The 17,399-nt window shown below is 57.4% G+C and overlaps 9 protein-coding genes across 9 annotated transcripts; 6 read left to right on the plus strand and 3 right to left on the minus strand.

Moving 5' to 3' along the window:
- Positions 1-32: 32 nt before the first annotated feature.
- BDZ90DRAFT_10797 (Cupredoxin) lies at positions 33-2,132 on the plus strand. Its single transcript, XM_025503205.1, has 2 exons — positions 33-681; positions 751-2,132. Exons 1-2 carry the CDS (start codon positions 211-213, stop codon positions 1,849-1,851), a joined length of 1,572 nt encoding a protein of 523 aa, XP_025364937.1. The 5' UTR covers positions 33-210; the 3' UTR covers positions 1,852-2,132.
- Positions 2,133-2,413: 281 nt separating this feature from the next.
- BDZ90DRAFT_257408 (hypothetical protein) lies at positions 2,414-3,121 on the plus strand (the record flags this gene model as incomplete). Its single annotated transcript, XM_025507954.1, has 1 exon — positions 2,414-3,121. One exon carries the CDS (start codon positions 2,414-2,416, stop codon positions 3,119-3,121), a length of 708 nt encoding a protein of 235 aa, XP_025364938.1.
- A 240-nt stretch (positions 3,122-3,361) lies between these two features.
- Positions 3,362-4,713, plus strand: BDZ90DRAFT_257409 (flap endonuclease 1; the record flags this gene model as incomplete). Its single annotated transcript, XM_025507955.1, has 3 exons — positions 3,362-3,374; positions 3,447-3,621; positions 3,702-4,713. 3 exons carry the CDS (start codon positions 3,362-3,364, stop codon positions 4,711-4,713), a joined length of 1,200 nt encoding a protein of 399 aa, XP_025364939.1.
- Positions 4,694-5,942, minus strand: BDZ90DRAFT_229346 (NuA4-domain-containing protein). Its single transcript, XM_025505019.1, has one exon. It carries the CDS (start codon positions 5,922-5,924, stop codon positions 5,172-5,174), a length of 753 nt encoding a protein of 250 aa, XP_025364940.1. The 5' UTR covers positions 5,925-5,942; the 3' UTR covers positions 4,694-5,171.
- A 68-nt stretch (positions 5,943-6,010) lies between these two features.
- Positions 6,011-6,609, plus strand: BDZ90DRAFT_10742 (hypothetical protein). The gene has a single exon (XM_025503202.1). The coding sequence runs from the start codon at positions 6,129-6,131 to the stop codon at positions 6,432-6,434; it is 306 nt and encodes a 101-aa protein (XP_025364941.1). The 5' UTR covers positions 6,011-6,128; the 3' UTR covers positions 6,435-6,609.
- An 899-nt stretch (positions 6,610-7,508) lies between these two features.
- Positions 7,509-8,970, plus strand: BDZ90DRAFT_229348 (hypothetical protein). Its single transcript, XM_025505020.1, has 2 exons — positions 7,509-7,983; positions 8,077-8,970. The coding sequence occupies exons 1-2, from the start codon at positions 7,766-7,768 to the stop codon at positions 8,771-8,773; spliced, it is 915 nt and encodes a 304-aa protein (XP_025364942.1). The 5' UTR covers positions 7,509-7,765; the 3' UTR covers positions 8,774-8,970.
- Positions 8,971-9,297: 327 nt separating this feature from the next.
- On the plus strand, positions 9,298-12,503 carry BDZ90DRAFT_10946 (hypothetical protein). Its single transcript, XM_025503216.1, has 8 exons — positions 9,298-9,585; positions 9,648-9,728; positions 9,797-9,909; positions 9,972-10,254; positions 10,332-10,901; positions 10,979-11,557; positions 11,626-11,880; positions 11,952-12,503. Exons 1-8 carry the CDS (start codon positions 9,435-9,437, stop codon positions 12,305-12,307), a joined length of 2,388 nt encoding a protein of 795 aa, XP_025364943.1. The 5' UTR covers positions 9,298-9,434; the 3' UTR covers positions 12,308-12,503.
- A 200-nt stretch (positions 12,504-12,703) lies between these two features.
- On the minus strand, positions 12,704-14,775 carry BDZ90DRAFT_215179 (ABC1-domain-containing protein; the record flags this gene model as incomplete). Its single annotated transcript, XM_025504210.1, has 4 exons — positions 12,704-12,973; positions 13,064-13,164; positions 13,233-13,344; positions 13,387-14,775. 4 exons carry the CDS (start codon positions 14,773-14,775, stop codon positions 12,704-12,706), a joined length of 1,872 nt encoding a protein of 623 aa, XP_025364944.1.
- A 329-nt stretch (positions 14,776-15,104) lies between these two features.
- BDZ90DRAFT_10877 (putative phosphoglucomutase) lies at positions 15,105-17,280 on the minus strand. The gene is made up of 5 exons (XM_025503211.1): positions 17,152-17,280; positions 16,690-17,079; positions 15,712-16,604; positions 15,316-15,623; positions 15,105-15,224 (listed from the first exon to the last, which is right to left on the minus strand). The coding sequence occupies exons 1-5, from the start codon at positions 17,223-17,225 to the stop codon at positions 15,222-15,224; spliced, it is 1,668 nt and encodes a 555-aa protein (XP_025364945.1). The 5' UTR covers positions 17,226-17,280; the 3' UTR covers positions 15,105-15,221.
- Between the last annotated feature and the right edge of the window lie 119 nt (positions 17,281-17,399).

Genomic DNA, 17,399 nt, shown 5'->3' on the forward strand with positions numbered 1-17,399 from the left:
GGTTTCTCAAAAAACCGTCACCTTCGGCGGCCAGTCTGTCCTTGTGACCGTCTTCAACAACAGCTATCCAGGCCCTCCAATGAGGCTGCGCGTTGGCGAGAGTGAGTTGCCGCCACGCAAAAACTCTCCGTAGATGGTAGATGAATGAGCAATATCCGCTGATCCTGTCCCTGCCACGTCGCAGCCGCCCTTGTCAACGTGACCAACGCCATGACGGACCACAACACTACGGTGCACTACCACGGTCTCAGCCAGAAAATGACGCCATATGCCGACGGGACTGTCATCTCTCAGTGGCCGATCGCGCCTGGCAAATGGTTCGAATACCAAATCAAGCCAACCCAGGAGGACGTTGGATCGCGCTACTACCATGCTCACGTCGGCCTGCAGGCCATGAGTGCTTCCGGTCCTCTCATCATCGAAGACGACAACCCTCCGTTCGAGTTCGACGAGGAGCGCACCGTCATGATCGCAGATTGGTACAACAAGACCGAGGACGTCATGACCAAGGGGCTGCTTGCCAATCCTTTCGTCTGGCTTGGCAGCGCTAACCATGTCGTCGTCAACGGTAAGGCATACACAGGCGAAGCCGGCTGGACCGATCCTCCGCACGTCATCGACGTCGACTACGGCAAAACGTACCTGCTCCGATGGATCGGCGCGCAGGGCACTATGTATTACGTGAGCAAAGAATTGTCCTCAGCCCTCCCGATTTGCGTGCTGACATCCTGTTGTCGGTGCTGTGTCCAGTCTGTTGCCATTCTTGGCCACAACCAGAGGCTCGTTGAGGCAGACGGCACCTATCTTCGGCCCCTTGGTGTCCAGACCCTCGAGTTCGGCGCTGGCCAGCGGTACGGCACGCTCCTCAAGACCAAGTCTGCGGCAGACATCGACAGGGACAAGAAGAATGGCTGCTACTGGGTGCGCTTGGAGGCTCAGTGGAGAAAGCCATCGACGCACGGCTGGGCATTGCTGCGGTATCCTAGTTGCAAAGTCACGACTGCACGTCCGCCCACAGTCAACAACTCAGAGACCCTGCTGCCCGTCGCCAACTTTGGGTGGGTGCAGAGCGAGCTGGCCGTCCATCCCAAATCCAACATTCGTGCGATGCCTAGCGATGCCGAAGTGACCAGGCGCCAGATCATTAGCATCCAGCAAGATCACACTTTCCCCGGCAGCTTGGGTGACGTCTGGCGCCAGAATCATTACGTATACAACGAGGAGACTACCACGCGGGTACCTTACTTGATCCAGCTCTACCTCAACATGACCGAGAAGCCCAGCTATACTCGCGCCATGAACAACAGCAGCGCCACAGGCTGGGACGAGCTCAGCAAGACATACGTCGCCAAGCAAGGCGAAGTCCTCGACATTGTCCTGATCAATCGCCCGTCGTTGCTCTCGAGGCAAGTAGAGATCCACCCCATGCATTTCCACTCATCCAAAGCATGGCACCTCGCCAGTGGCCATGGCAACTTCAGCGACAAAGCCCTAGCTGCGGCCCGCAGGAGTGGCTACAAGAATCCTGTACCCCGTGACACCTTCAACATCTGGCCCGAGCCCGGCAGCTCGCTGAATGCTACCGACATCCTTCCTACCGGTGGAGCAGGAGGATGGACAGTGCTCCGTTACGAGGTCACAGCGGAGGAAAGTGGCGTGTGGCCGCTGCACTGCCATATTTTGGCACATCAGGTCATGGGTATGAGCTCGACCTTCGCCTTCGATGTCGACGGACTGGCGTCGAGGATGGATGGGCACGATCCCAACTATCTCATCTACGGGAAGAATGTTATGAGTCCGTTGAGCTTCAAGGAGCTTGGGGTCAACAATGTCACAGCTGGCGCAAGTTGAAGAGTCGAAGTCGTTGCAGACGGATCCCGCAGAGGCGAAGCCCAGAGGCGAAGCGCAAAGTCACATCCCCTACGATTGATGAATGATTTGGCAAGCTTTCTGATTCTTTGTATATAGATTCGACCATACATATGCGATACCTCAGAATACCATCGGCCGTTCGTTTTCTCCCTCGTCGCTGGTCCCGGTGAGCTCCCCTTCGCCGTCCACGCATCTCCGTCGACGTTCTCCAGTCTAGGCGAGCACGAGCCACCTCGCTCCGTCGAGCTTGGTCCTGGAGATGGTTGGGTCTTCGCTTCCCAACTAAGACAGGACCTCTTTCATCAAGGTTCGCAACGCTCCCAATCAAGAATCGTCGCACCCGAAGCTGTGCCATGCCTCGAAGAAAAGACGACGCAATTGCTGCGACTTGTCAGGGTTCTGCTCGCTGGTTCAAGGTCACGCATCTTGCTCGAGGGGTATAAAGAGGGCATCGATTGAGAAAGTTGACCTAGCCTTCACTCAGCACCTTCAATACTCTAACACTCTCTCATCCCAAAGAACCCTCTTTTCCCCGCTCAGCATGCTTTTCACACTCGCCTCCGCCGCCTCGCTATTGGCTGCCTCCTCCCTAGCGGTACCCGTCTCGACTGCGTCCAAAGTCATCGCTCGTGATGGCCAGATCACCTGCTCCCCGAGCTACCTCGGCGCAGGCAAGGGAGGTGGCCGCCTCATATTGAACAATTCGACGCCCAACGGCACCTCCGCTGCTGGAAGGCCCATCCCGTACGTGGCAAAGAGCATCTCTGGCGACCCGCTCTCCGCAGCCTTGGTAGTAAATCCGGACAACATCGATGACGTGTATCGCTTCTACAGTTGCTCTTCAAAGTCCCTCGGCGTCGAAGCTAAGGAGACGGTGCGCGACGACGAGGGTAACGACATGACGACTGACTACGGCTTGCTGGTCAAGACGTCGAAAAACGCTGGCGACCAGCCCCTGACGGACGGCAACTTCCAATGCATCGTCTCCTCGCAGTCCCCGCCTGAGGAAGACCACTTCCACTCGCCCCTCTTTGTCTCGCCTTGCACCCTTGAGGACATTGCCGAGAAGCAGAATCGCCAATTCTGGAGCGTATCAGAGGGTTCTCTGGTCTTCAAGTACAGGGGGCTACCTGAGTTTGAGCATTACCTCAAGACACGCGATGGGACGTTGGACAAAGCCCAGACGATTCTGGTGCAGCAGGGGCAGGACGTGAGATTCAATGGGCTCTACTTTGAAGATCTTGACTAAGGTGTCGTGTCCGCATAGCTCTCTGTCGCTCCATAAGTGAAGAATAGATTTGGAAGAATAGATTTGTCCCTTGCTCTGAAGTGGACCTGGCTTCCTGAACCTCACTTCCCTTCTGGCCGCGCCGCCGCCGCGTCTCACCAAATTGGCGCGTCGAGTCCGACTCCACCTCCTACCATCTGCTTGTTGCTTTCTCTCCGTCCAATCCTACCCTCCGCCCAGCATCCGCACTTGATCACAAGGATGGGTATCAAAGGTGGGCACACTCGTTCGCATTGACCTCATGACGAATCAGCATTCTCAAACTGCCCGTACGTCTCGCCCGCAGGCCTCACTTCGCTGATTCAGGACGAGGCGCCAGATGCAATCAAGGAGCACGACATCAAGTCCTTCTTTGGGCGAAAGGTGGCCATCGATGCGTCGATGAGCTTGTACCAGTTTCTCATCGCTGTCAGACAGGGTGATGGACAGCAGCTCATGAATGAGAGCGGTGAGACGACCAGGTGAGAGCACGACAATTCTCATAATCGGGGTAAACAGGGCAGCATATATGCTGACTGACATTCCCTTCTTGTCGTTGCAGTCACCTCATGGGCTTCTTCTATCGGACACTGCGCATGATAGACCACGGGATGAAACCCATGTACGTCTTCGACGGTCAGCCTCCCGACCTCAAGAAGAAAGTGCTCGAGGCCCGCTTCGGGAAGCGCGAAGAGGCCCGAGAGAACGAGGAAGAAGAGAAGGACGTGGCAGACAATGAGCGTCTTGACCAGCTTGCACGCAGGCAGGTCCGCCCCACTCGTACCCACAACGACGAGGTCAAACAGCTCCTCGGCCTCATGGGTATCCCCTGCGTTACCTCCCCCTCCGAAGCTGAAGCTCAGTGCGCCGAGCTCTGCCGGGCAGGCAAGGTCTATGCGGCCGGATCGGAGGACATGGACACCTTGACTTTTGCTAGCCCTCTGCTCCTCAAGCACCTCACCTTCAGCGAGCAAAAGAAGATGCCAGTCCACGAGGTAGATCTCAAGAAGACGCTCGAGGGGCTTGGCCTTACCATGGACCAATTCATTGACCTGTGCATCCTGCTCGGCTGCGACTACATGGAGCCTGTAAAGGGCATCGGTCCAAAGACGGCCTTCAAGCTGGTCAAGGATTATGGCACCATCGAAGCAATCCGTGAGCATCTCGAGGAGCGTGAGAAGGAGAAGGCGGCTGAGGCCGAAAAGAAGGGCAAGGACAGACCGCGTGGCGTGGTATTCCCTGAGATCTGGCCTTTTGAAGAGGCGCGCAAGATCTTCAAGAACCCAGGCGTAGTCAAGGCAGACGATATGGAGCTCAAATGGGAGCATCCGGATGTCGAGGGACTCGTCAAGTTCCTGTGCACCGACAAGGGGTTCAGTGAGGATCGGGTTCGTAAGGGCGCTGAGAAGTTGACGAAGGCATTGGGCCAGAAGCAGCAGGGCAGACTGGACGGCTTCTTCAAGGTTGCAGCGCCTGCTAAGCGTAAGGCTGAGGACGAAGGGTCGAGCAAGGGAGCAAAGGGGGTCAAGGGAGGCAAGGGCGGTGACAAGGCGGGCGCCAAGAAGAAGAAATGATGCCCTTCAGGCTTCGTATTGCAGTGAGGGATCGAGCTTCTCCACGAGAAGCCTTGCGTCCCTTCGCCTTCGCCTGCCTCCAGTGGTTCCTCTCTGTTCTATCCATCTGTACTTCTACTCTGAACCATCCGATATCTTTCTCCCGCATCTGCTCCAGCGTGACCCTGTAGAGCGTAGGGCCCCTGACTCTGTCTCGAGGCTTCGACCCTGGTGAGAAAGGGTGGGAGTGAGAGTGGTCACGCGCGTCTGAACGACGGAGCATCTCGCCAGCTTGACCGTGAGTGGGCGAGGATTGAGAGCACGGAGCCCGGCCTTCGTCTCGCGTGACATATGGTGAAGAATCTTGGAGGCTCCCAAGTGTGTCTGGATGAGTCCGCTGGCAGCGAAAGATGCGGTCGATCTCTTGATGACAGGTCGAGGATGTCCTCGGACATCAGACGAGACTTGCCGTCTCATCGCTATTCCTCCCTTCTCCTCTTTTTGTCCTTCTTTTCCTTCGCAGTAGGCGTTGCGACTTCACTATCCTCGGCCGCCTGACTTTGCCTCCCCTTGTCCTTCTTCTCCTTCTTGCTCTTTTTGACTGTTCCGGTCCCTTCACTCCCTTCAGCAGCAGCAGCGCCCGAGCCACCAGCCTTCTTGGAGCTGGCTCCACTACGTGCGGCAGCAGCATCGGCGCTAGCCGCTCTCTGCTTCGCCATCTCTTCAGCGGCTTTCAACTCCAAGCTACGCTGGTACGTCAAGCTGCTCGCAGAGAAGACGCGATCTTCTGGCGGGACCTCTCCATTCTCCATTGCAAGCTGTGCAGCCGGATTGCTAGCAGCAGCAGCAGCCGCTGCAGCCGCCGCTGCTGCCCCTCTACCACCTGAGCTCCCCGCCGCACCCAGCCCTGCCGTCGCTTTGAGGTAGTTGTCGAAGCCCTTGATGATGTTTCCACCGGACGCGGCCGTGGACTGGAAATAGGATCCCTCGAAGAGCCAAATTTGGGACTCGAGGTCGGCGAGAGAGCGGTCGATCGTGCGCTTCTTGGCGAGGCAGGAGTCGAGGTGAGATTTGAGGGCGTGGTAGCGTTGTTGTGCTTCTTCAAGGGATTCCGGCATCGAGGATGAGGCCGCTGGAACGTCTATGGCCTGTGCGGTTGAGGAGGACGTATTTCCTGTGCTGTTTGAAGTAGCGGCTGGGCCTGCTGATGTGTTTGTTGCTGTCGGCGCCATGTTGAGTCGAGAGCGTTGTCACGACGATGGAGATGGGGTGATGGTGGAGAGGGTCGAACGGAAAGAAGCGAGGTGAGGGACAGACGACGGTTCGCGACTTTGACTGGATTCGCGTCGCGCCCGCTACATCTATCCTCTTGCGAGCTCCTCGTGCGAGCTCACCGGAGCTATCCCAGCATCCAGAGCGCTGATAGGAACGAGCGGATGCAACAAAATGGCATAGATGAAGTCGCTACAAGGACGGTCGGCGGCGCAGCGTCAGAGCAATGCCGCACTCGGGCGGCCCGTCGAGTCAAGAGTCGACCGTATGGCTCAGACGCTCCTCTCACACCGTCAGCCTTGCTTTTATCTTCTCTCTCTGTTCTCTCTTCCATCAGCTTCAAAGCAATGGCCATCGATATGGACCCACCGCCAACTTCCGGGGGCTCAATCTCTGCCGTCGTAGACCTCGACTCGCTTTGTCCCATCTACGACGACCTCATCATCTGGTCCTGCTTCGTCGTATTGTAGACGGGCGTCTGCTTCTGGGAGGGGAGACATGCGGTACAAGCAACCAGGCCTCGAGCTGAATCGCGTCTGCTGCTCTCACCAACCAGTACGTCAACACCGTCCATACGCACTGGCCCCTGATCGCGGGCAAAGAGAAGCGCAAGATGTCGGGTATCTGCTTTCTCGCTGCTCGAATGGCGCTCGCAGGCCTTTTCGTTGGACAGATGCGTTTCACAGAATGTCAGGCACCTCAACTGCCAGATTCTTTGGTACAGCCTCGTCATCATGAGCTCCGTCGCCGTGACGGCGAGCAACGTCATCTACTGTCTTCGAGCAATAGCCAGTCAGTAGCGCAAGAGCGGCGCGAGAATCATGTCCTGCTCACACTGTCGCACGTTCACCTCCTGCTTCTCGCTCGTAGCCTGGACTCGCCGCTTCTCATTCTGGGGACTGCCGCAGCTACTCTTCCAAAGTCCACCGTTGCCGCGATGCAGCGGACCTCTCGGACGATCTTACTCCCAACTGCAGCAGCAGCGTCGTCTCGGTACAGAGGGAATTGTATTTTGCAGTAGCAACAGTAGCCCCAGCGGAAGGATCGAATCTCGCCGCAGCAGCAGCTTGGATATGCGTCTTCGAGGCTTCGCGAGCTCTCGCATCTCAAGCAAGGACTCGGACTGTTACTACTGCCCGATCCCCGAAGATCTCTGGAAACGAAAAGAGGTGACCACATCTTGTCGAAGAGCCATGACTCCTGTGCAGTGGTATGGAGAAAGCCAGTGGGCGCAGGCGTTCCTAGCGGCGAGTGCCGAATTGTCCATCGTTGAGTCAAGCTGCTCTCATCGGATCCCTGCTTTTGAATCCTCAAAATCTCCTTGCATCCTGCACACGCCATCTCATCTCATGATATGATCCCCGGTCAGAGCAAGACGCTTCGATGAATACCTGTGCGCTACTATGAGGATCGGTGGCGTTTGGCGTTGCGAGTCGGTGAGGACGGAACCAGCCCTCCACGTCTCCACCTCGTCTGCCTGCCGCATCTGCACAGCCGCCAAGAGCTCGACTCTCTTTCTCCGCCAGGCACACGCACCGCTCGCACTCGTACGTCTTGCGTCAGAAGCAGCCGCGAGCCGTTTTTGACTTCTTGTCTTCGATACCATCCGCCACATCTTGACCGTCTCGCTGTCCATCCTTAGCAACCTTTCGATCACTGTACTCTGCTAGCAGCAAGGACAAGGTCGACTCACTGCTAGTAGCCAGACTGGTCCACACCCACACGCTGCCGCTACTACCAAGTCTACCAACAAGCCACGCCACCCATCCATCTACTCGTATCTCCTGATCGCATCGCACACATGACATCTTCTCCTACCGCATCCGCCACTGATGTCTCCAAGGCAGAGGCAACGCCTGACAACCCTCCGCCGGCCTACGATGCCGCCACCTCCAAGACGGCCTCGACCTCTACTGGAGCCGCCTCTCATGCAGAGGGCTCCAACTCTGCCAATGCAGCCAAGCCGGCCGAGGATGCTCGACCACTGCCTCCCGGATGGATCATGCAATACGACAATGGGTGAGTGTGCGAGAGTGACGCCGGTCTGGAACGCATCGTGAGTACGCGCAGCTGGCTGACTGACACCTTTTTCGATCCCATCCTTCATCGCAGCCACAAGCATCACTTCTGGGTCGACACCAAAGCGACGCCCCCACGATCGATCTGGACCCACCCACTCGATGATCCCGCCTTCCTCAAGGCCAACCCTCAGTTCGCCTCTTCGAAGGGGGCAGGCTCCGGCAAGTACGCGCCACCATCGTCCGCCCCACCTGGTGCAGCCCCGCAGCATGCCCCGAGCCCAGCGGGCGATGAGCATCGCCGCATCAAAGACGCCGGCGAACGAGCAGCTCGTCGTGCAGCAGAGAAACCCGCTCCTAGTGGGATGAAGAAGATCAGTCGCAATATGAAGGACAAGTCGACCGGGATGAACCACGTTGAGCGGGCACGCGCCAAGGCTGAGCATCGGGAGATGGAGCAGATCGCCCTCGAGCATCGACGCAAGACTGCCGAAGCGTTCATCAAAGCAGCACAGTTTGGTCAGGCGCAATACCTTGGTCGTGACGATCGTTCCGGCACTGAGTACTGGGCTGAGCCCCCTCCTCCGGGATACCCTCCTCACCTGCTCAACCAGTTCCCGCCACCTTACGGCTTCGAGAGCAGGCGTGAGGGTCCCAGGACCTTTGTCAGGCCGGCACTCCCTACTATGGCATACCGAGGCGGCTACGGGCCAATGGGCGGCGGCGGGATGGGCATGCCCATCGCTGGTGGTCTGCTTGGTGGTATGATGTTGGGCGGGTTGCTCTTTTAGTGCGATGCGCTGATGCAAGCGATGAGGGATACCTAGCCTTGAATGGCCTCATACCCGGACGTCTTGGCAGCAACGTGGTCTCGACGTCACTCCTTTCGTCCCCTGTTCATATCTCCATGTCCGACGCTCCTTTGCTCTCCTCTTCTCTCCCTCTCGCCGCGAGCCGCTGTGTCATGTCGTCCTCTCGTCCTCGTCCGCTCAATTCCATTCGTTTGCTCTCACGGCGGCTCCGCCGCGAAAAGGGATCGAGCCGGCGCCAAAGCCGCCACAGTTCCCTCTACTCTATACACCACGTCAACCTCCTCTCCCCCATCGATGTCGTCGAAAAGGAGCAAGGTGCATCTTGTGGGTTCGAGGTCACACGGGCTCCACTGACTTGCAGCCATCTCTATACTCTTAGGGCGTTGGCATCGACTACGGGTCGCCGTCTCCCCTTCCTCGCTCCCACTGCTCACTAGGGGCAGCGTCTGCGGCTGGTCATGGCCATCACTCTGCGTCAAGCAGCCATCAGGCACCAAGCCTAGCTGTCAATAGTGACTGCGAAGATGATGGCGACAGCACATCCACCCCCATCGTCCTGAGCCTCCTTACCAGGGGTGCACACTTAGGAGCAGCCGTTTACGAAGAGGCCACAGGCAAACTCCTCCTTCTTGAAGATTCGATGCTCAAGGGCGCGCATCTTGGCTTGCAACAGGATCTCATCGATCGAACGCTCACGCCCGCCATGGACGAGGGAGAACGGGCTCTCTCACCTCCTCTCAAGCTCCATGATGATGGCTCTGAGCCCAGGCTGGGAGACTTGGCAACGATGCGTGAGGAACAGCGCCGGTGTAGGATCACTGTATGCGCCTCTGACCACTCCCCCACTCTGAAGTCCTCGAACAATTCACGCCAGACACCATCCTCCTGGGCTCGCAATGCAGCGATGCTGTGAAGAAGACGGTTCAGAAGCACAGTGTGTGGCGTGTATAAACGATATCTGCGTGTGCAGCGTCTCAATGACTCTCTTGGCCGCGCATACAGTCTCTACTATCGGTGGCCGCCTCTATATTCGTCCTTCCAAGGAGTTCGACACCGCCACGGGCAAGATGAGGCTTGGCCCTCGACTCAAGGGTTGCCCAGATACGCCGCTCTCTGTGAGATTCAGGTGACAGCTGACTGGAGAGCTCGACATTGACATACCGCTCAATCTGCACAGCTCGCTGCCGCTGCGGCGCTTCTCGACAACCTGGTTCGTCTCTCCTCCATTCGTAGTAACACCTCCGATGACGGCGATGGCCTCGACACCGGCGAAGATGTCTCTTACGCCAAGATCCGTACCGTCGACACCATTTGTCTGGACGGCTGCATGACATTGAGTGCGGAGACGAGGGAAGCCCTTGCCATCTCTCACCCTTCATCCTCCTCAAGTGGCTATGGCAACAAAGAGAGCCAAAGAGGCCTCACCCTCTTTGCATTCCTCAATAATACGCGCACTCTTCGTGAGCGCGAGCAGCACAGGACTCTGAGCAGTTGAGACGAAGCTGACGAGCACTACCCCTGATCACCTCAATGGTAGTATCCCCTGGCCTCATGCGTCGCTGGTTCCTCTTTCCTTCGACAGACCTCAGCGTCCTCGCCGACCGGCATAACGCCATCGAATGCTTCACGACTCCGTCCAACGAGGCCATTGTCGAGTCTATCATCGAGCAGCTCAAAGGCATCAAGAATGTACCCAAGCTCGTCGACTCACTTCTTGCAGGGCACGCCTCGCTTATCGCGTGGAAGAGCATCGTTTCCTTCTGCTTGCGGGCGTTACACATTCGAGAGCTGGCCAGTCAACTTGGCCCCAATGGAGATGGGGCTTATCCGCAGCACAAGGTGGCCATCGTGCAGCGCTGCCTGGCAGAATTTGACGCTGCGACGTTGCAAGGTATCGCCGAGTCCATCGAGGCTACAATTGATTGGGAACAAAGTGCCATTGAAGGGCGTGCGTGCGTGCAGGCGGGCATCAACGACCAGCTCGATGAATGGAGAGAGATCTACGCCGGCCTACCGAACCTTCTCATCACCGTGGCCAAAAAGCTTCAAGAGAAGTACACCTTCGCTCAGTCGGGGCTTATCAATGTCGCCTACTTTCCGCAGCTAGGTAAGGTCACGTCTACGTCGACGTGAAAACAACTCCCTCAACTGACTGCCGTTGACTGTCTCCTCTCATGTGGTCAGGCTACCTCGCCGCCCTCCGCTTCACGGACACACTCAAGCTCCCCGAATCATTCGACGTCCCCGCCGGCTGGGCCTTTCATTTCGCCTCGGAAATCAGCGCCTACTACAAGTGTCCGGAGATGATTGATCTCGACTCTCACCTCGGAGACGTCCACTCCTTCATTGCCGATCGAGAGATTGAGGTCATTCATGAGCTCACGGAGAGCATAGCAACAGGTGGAGCAGGACTGCTTGTGAAGGTGGCCGAGCTCTGCGCTGAGATTGACTGTCTGCTCGCTTTTGCGAGGGCGGCTACATTGTATAACTACACGAGGCCGAGGATGACGGATGACGGGGTTTTCGACGTAAAGGGCGGGAGACATCCGCTGCAGGAGCTTTGCGTTGACTCGTTCCAGGCGAATGACACGAGGCTACGCGCGGCAGGAGGTGGTGATGGTGCGCCGAGCATGCAAATTTTGACGGGGGCGAATGGCTGCGGCAAGTCAGTGTACCTCAAACAGGTGGGGCTCATCGCTTTTATGGCGCAGATCGGCTGCTATGTACCCGCGGAGGCAGCCACCATTGGCGTTGTTGATCAGAGTGAGTGGCGCGGGGTATGCGAAGAGGAGTAAGTAGGCCCTTCCTGATCTCCACTCACCTTCCCGCAGTCCTCACCCGCATTCACGCTCGCGAGACAATTGCAAGGCGACAGAGCAGCTTCCTCACCGACGTCTCGCAGGTCTCGCATGCTCTGCGCAGCGCCACGGCCCGCTCTCTGGTACTGCTCGACGAGTTCGGCAAGGGTACGAAGGCCACGGATGGGGCTGCTCTCTTCGCTGCTACGGTCAGACAGCTACTTCTACCGTCGATGAATCATGGAGCAAGACCGGGCAAACCGAGATGCGTGGCGACAACACATTTTCATGGGGAGTGCAGGACGTCACAGGAGATATACGAGTTTGACTGCTAATGCAGTTGCTGATTTCCACACCACAGAAGTCTTCGACGAAGCCATCCTACCTCGAAGGTTGGGCTACGAGCCCTGTTCAATGGAGATCGCTATTCACACCCCAGCTCAATCAAAGCAGGCTTCGCCCGGAGTCACGCCTGTGGCTATGCCAGGCCCTGCGGCAGCAAGACCTCGCAATGCGACCGGCTCCTCGCGTGGCTCTACGACATCTTCCGCGTCCGGCCGACTCACCACCACAACCACCAGCCAGCCACAATCCCCACTTGTCTTCCTCTTTCGGCTGCAACCTGGAGCAGCCTCACCAGACTCGCACGCACTGTACTGTGCAGCTCTCAGCGGCGTGCCAGAGGAACCTGTGCTACGTCGCGCCCGCTACGTGACCCGAGTCGCCGTGATAGAAAGAGATGTGGCCAAGCTGCAGTTTGAAGCGCTTGTCGCACCCACTCATAAGGTCGACGAGGCTGCGATGAGCCCTGAGCAGAAGGCGAAAAGGGCTGAGGCGATTCTGAGGCGATTTGTTGAGTGGGATCTGAACGGGGAGAAGGTGAAACAGGGCAAGAAGCGCCGAGATGACGGGATCAGCGTTGCTCAGAGGCTGGCGCAAGTCCTTGACCCTACCGCTCAATGACAGACGGTTGAGGCCACGGGCGCAAAAAGCGAGCAGGCAGCCACACGCTGCTCCGAGAGAAGTCAAAGTCGCCCGAGAATGAGAATAGATTAGCCGGCATCTACGATCTATCGTCCAAAGAGTGTGTATGGATCACCGCTCTGATGTATCACCCCTCAAACGCCTCACTCCTCAGCTCCACCCCCAGCTCTTCCTTGGCCATCCTTTGCATGCTCTTCTCAAGATCATCCTCGAATCCGCCTTTTCCCTCTCCCTTCTCCGCAGGTGACGATCTCAGCCCCATGACTTCGAGTGGACTAGCAGCGGCACGTCTTGTCCAGTGTAATATTGCAGAGGTCCAGAAAGCCACGTCGAGGAGGAAAAGAGCGCCGCGGAAGACGAGGAAGTCACGACGAACGCGGAGCCAGGCGGCAAGGCGCTCACGGAAGGCGGGAAATTGTGATGGCGAGGGCAGCGAACTGTTGTCGATGCTGTTCGAGTGGTCACCGCGGCGACGTGGGAAGAAGACGTCCCGCAGACCGGCCGATCCCAGGGGCTCCTCAGCTGCCTTGCCGACCGTATCCACCAGAGCGTCAGCGGCATGCCGCGCAAGAATGTTGATGCGGTTCACTGAGCACACGTAGTAGGGAGAGTCTATGAGCGGGAGCCGGGTGTGGAACTTGACGATGCCCACTTACCTGGGCTACCCAGCGTCTGATTATTCGCCTGGACGATACGCATCGACCTCCCCACGAAGATCAGCTCCTTTGGTACCAGCTCAACATGAACGAGGAAGTCACGCAAGAGGCGCTTGTGCTCCTCTCTTCTCTTCCTGTGCCGCCTAGCATATACCTCCTTCTGACTGAGGCCCTTCTCTTCTTCGGCCTCCTTTGCCTCCTCCTCCAAACGCTGCTTCGACTTCTTCTTTTTCTCGGGATTACTCCACGGCCTCATCAGTGTCGCGCTAGCGAAGAGATCGGCAGAAGCTTCGCCCATGCCCCATTCCCTGGTGATGGCCTCCAATTTGGGTACATCAACGGTAAAGATGCTCTTCCATAGCTGAGCGTACTGCCGTCTGAAAGAGTCGCTCAGCGTGACGTAGAGGCCGTGATCGATGAGAACCACCTGGTGAGCGCCACGACGCTTATCCGTCGGGTGTCGTCGGACCAAGACGTTACCGGCGTGACCATCCGCTTGAACAAAGCCGTACTGGAAGATCATGGCTGCAAAGACGTTGCATACGTCCGAGGCTACTTTGCGCACGCTGAGCCCCATGTCCTCTATCTTTTGGCGATCGGTCAGCTTGCATGCACCGCCAATGAAATCCATGACGAGAAGTCGGTCGCTAGAGTACTTGGGAAACACCTCCGGCACAGTCACATTGTGCGCCAACGCCTTATCCTGTGCTATTGCCTCCTTGATCTTCAGACTATTTTGTAGCTCGGCGTCGAAGTGCGTCTCGAGCTCAATCTGATTGGAGATGTATCCGCCAAAGTAGGCGAGGGGCAAGTCGAAGATGCGTTCGTAGAATTTGAGGAGGATGCGAAAGCAGAGGAGATCCCAATAGGCTTGTGGGCGAATCGAGGGGCGTTGGACCTTGACTGCGACTTGGTTGCCCGTCTCCTTGAGTGTTGCTCGATGGACTTGGGCGACCGAGGCGGCAGCGATGGGTACTTGATCAAAGGAGGAGAATACGTCGTCCATCGTCTGACCACGCTGTGCTAGTTCGGCTTCGATGACGCCGCGTGCTACATCCCACGGCATACGCTCTACATCGTCGAACATGCGTGTGAACTGCGCATATGCCGGGGGCAGGACGAGGGAGTTGGCCCCTACTGCCTGTCCGATCTTGATGTAGAGCCCCTGGTTCTTCTCGCAAGCAGCAAAGAGGCGATTGGCGCAGCGCTCGTGAAGGCCGGCAACAGCGTCTGGATCATCCGGGTCGAAGTAGAGCTTGTAGTCGAGTGCAATGGAGATGCCCGTATATGCTGTCAGGACGTTGCGGCGGATGATGTGGTGTTCGTCGAAGGCGAGAGCTAACCCAGCGGTGAGGCCTGCAGCTGTCAGGATACCCAGAGCGATTCGTCTGCGCCGCTGCGGGGGATGCTGATTGGGAGGACGAGTTGACGTAGATGATGACGACGATGACGGCGGCGGCGGCGAACCGGCTGCGTCAGAAGCGGTCAACGGTGTGGACGTCGAGGCTTGACGGATGAGGAGGGGCCTTGTTGACACAGGCATGAACATCGACGGCTTTCGAGAACATGGCGCGTTGAGGCGACGTGTTGAAGTGACGATGGTCCTTTGCGACGACGACGTCATCCATCTTCTCGAGAGGCCCATTGCACTTTGCGAAGCACCGATGCATCTCGGCGCCATCCTTGACAACGTCGTAGCTCCACGGCCTCGATGGCAAGGAAAGCAGGACAAGAAAGCAAGAGGAGAACAGTTGGTCCGACTTTGCCATTGTCAGCCCCGCATGTCCAGGGAGCGGAAGCAGCCGCCAGGCCCAGCTGCACCCGCAGAGCAAAGCGTCGAGTGGAGGCAGAGCACCAACAGACGCGGGCGGGTCACGTAAACTTGGACATCACTCTAGAGTAGAGTAGAGACCCGGGCCTACAGGAGGTCATGAGTAACGCGATCACATTGTATTGAGATGTGCAGGGACACATGATTTCGACAGTCCTTTACTGCAAAGACACGGGTCAGGGTCATGACACTTGCGTTAGCAATCCATCCTCGCCTTCTTACTCGATCACGACGTTGACCTCGGCCACTCACAGTAATCACAGTCGGCTTGTCCCTGCCCGTCAGCTCTTTCAGCTGGCTCAACTTCAGTGCTTCGTCGATAAGCGGCTTAAGCCCAACCTGCGCATCAGCATCAAACTCGCTGGCGTCGTTGGAGTACTTCTCGACGTAGAGGCGAATCGTTGCACCCGCAGAGCCCGTACCGCTCAGGCGGAAGATGATGCGTGAACCATCGACGAACTTGATGTAGAGGCCTTGGTTCTTAGAGACGCTGCCATCAATGGGATCCGTGTAGCTGAAGTTGTCCGCCTCGGCGACCTCAAATTGGCCGAGCTTGGAGCCTGTGCAAAGAGAAGGGGGAGAGGTAGACATAATTGGTATCTCGCAAGGAAAATTCCCCTCGTTGCTCGCTGCCTCGCTGCTACTCACCCTTGAATGATGGGTCGGCAAACTTCTTCTCGAGCTGTGCCATGAGCTCATTGGCGCCCTTGCTGTCCACCTCCTCATAGTCGTAGCGGGAGAAGAAGTTGCGGCCATACGACTTGTAGAAGTCCTGCAGCACGTCATTGACGCTGGTACCCGGCTTCTCCTTGTTGGCCGCAGCCAAGATGGAGAGCCACGCTACAACGGCCCAGAGACCATCCTTCTCGCGAATGTGATCCGATCCGGTACCGAAGGACTCTTCACCGCAGATGGAAAGACGGCCTGCGTCCATCAGGTTGCCAAAGAATTTCCAGCCGGTGGGGACCTCGAAGCACTCGTAGCCTTGCTTCTTGGCGACGCGGTCAACGGCACCGCTGGTGGGCATGGAGCGTGCCACCCCCTTGACACCTCCCTTTGCGAAGTAGGGAATGGCCTTCTTGGCCCAATCGGCAATGATGGCGACCGAGTCCGAAGGGTTGACAAATGCTCCTTTACCGATGATCATGTTACGGTCTCCATCACCGTCTGACGCAGCACCAAAGTCGATACCCTCCTTCTCGACGGCATCGACGAGCGACTTTGCATAGGTGAGGTTTGGGTCGGGGTGCCCACCACCAAAGTCCTCTGAGGGGGTGCAGTTCTGGATCGACGACTCGGGAAGACCGAATTCCTCGACGAAGAGGGCACGACCGTACGGGCCCGTCACACCGTGCAGCGCATCGAATCGGACGGTGAATTTGCCGGACTGGAGGAAGGACTTGATGAGACCAAAGTCAAAGATTTCGCCAAGATACGAGACGTAGTCCTTTACTGGATCAACTACCTGGATCTTGAGGGGCCCAAAGGATGTCTCGCCGACCTTGGAGAGGTCAACGTCGTCGCCCTCGACGATTTGATACCTGTGGAGGCAAGGGGCGGTGTGAATATGGGTCAGAATCAATGACACGGCGCATCGTCTCCGCTCTCCCGCGCGCATTAGCTCACTCGCTGATCGTCTTGGTGACGTCGAAGATCTGGTTGGTGACGCTCTCCGGTGCAGGTCCTCCGTTGCTCATGTTGTACTTGATACCAAAGTCGGCATTGGGTCCACCGGGGTTGTGGCTCGCAGTGAGAAGGATACCACCCGTAGCTTTGTAGCTACGAATGACGTGCGAGACGGCGGGCGTCGAGAAGATGCCGTTCTGGCCAATGATGAGCTTTGAGACACCATTACCTGCGCACAATCGGATGATCGACTGGATGGCGGGGACGGAGAAGTAGCGACCGTCACCTCCGACAACGAGGGTGGATCCTTTTGCTCCGGGCGACGGGATAGAAGAAAGAATGGCCTGGACAAAGTTCTCGGTGTAGTGAGGCTCCGAGAAGACCTTGACCCTATGTCGGCCCAGAGTGGTGAGCATACAGCGACGATTTGTGGCAGAAGCTTGTTATTGCACGCTCTCTCACCTCTTTCTAAGTCCAGAGGTGCCAGGCTTCTGACCCTCGAATGGCTTTGTTGAGACTGTCTTGACCGACGACATGATGGTGGGTGAGTGATGGTTCGTGCGTACAGATGGAAAGCTGCTAAACTTGGTGTGGAGCTTGCAACCGTTTCGAACGCCAACCAACCAACTCACTCCTTCTTAGCGCCCCCGGGCGGCCCCATCAACGCTGCTGTCCGATCTTCCCAGCACGTGGCTCGTCGACATCCACTT

This window comes from Jaminaea rosea (genome assembly GCF_003144245.1).
Source record: "Jaminaea rosea strain MCA 5214 unplaced genomic scaffold BDZ90scaffold_1, whole genome shotgun sequence".
In the NCBI taxonomy this organism is placed as follows: domain Eukaryota; kingdom Fungi; phylum Basidiomycota; class Exobasidiomycetes; order Microstromatales; genus Jaminaea; species Jaminaea rosea.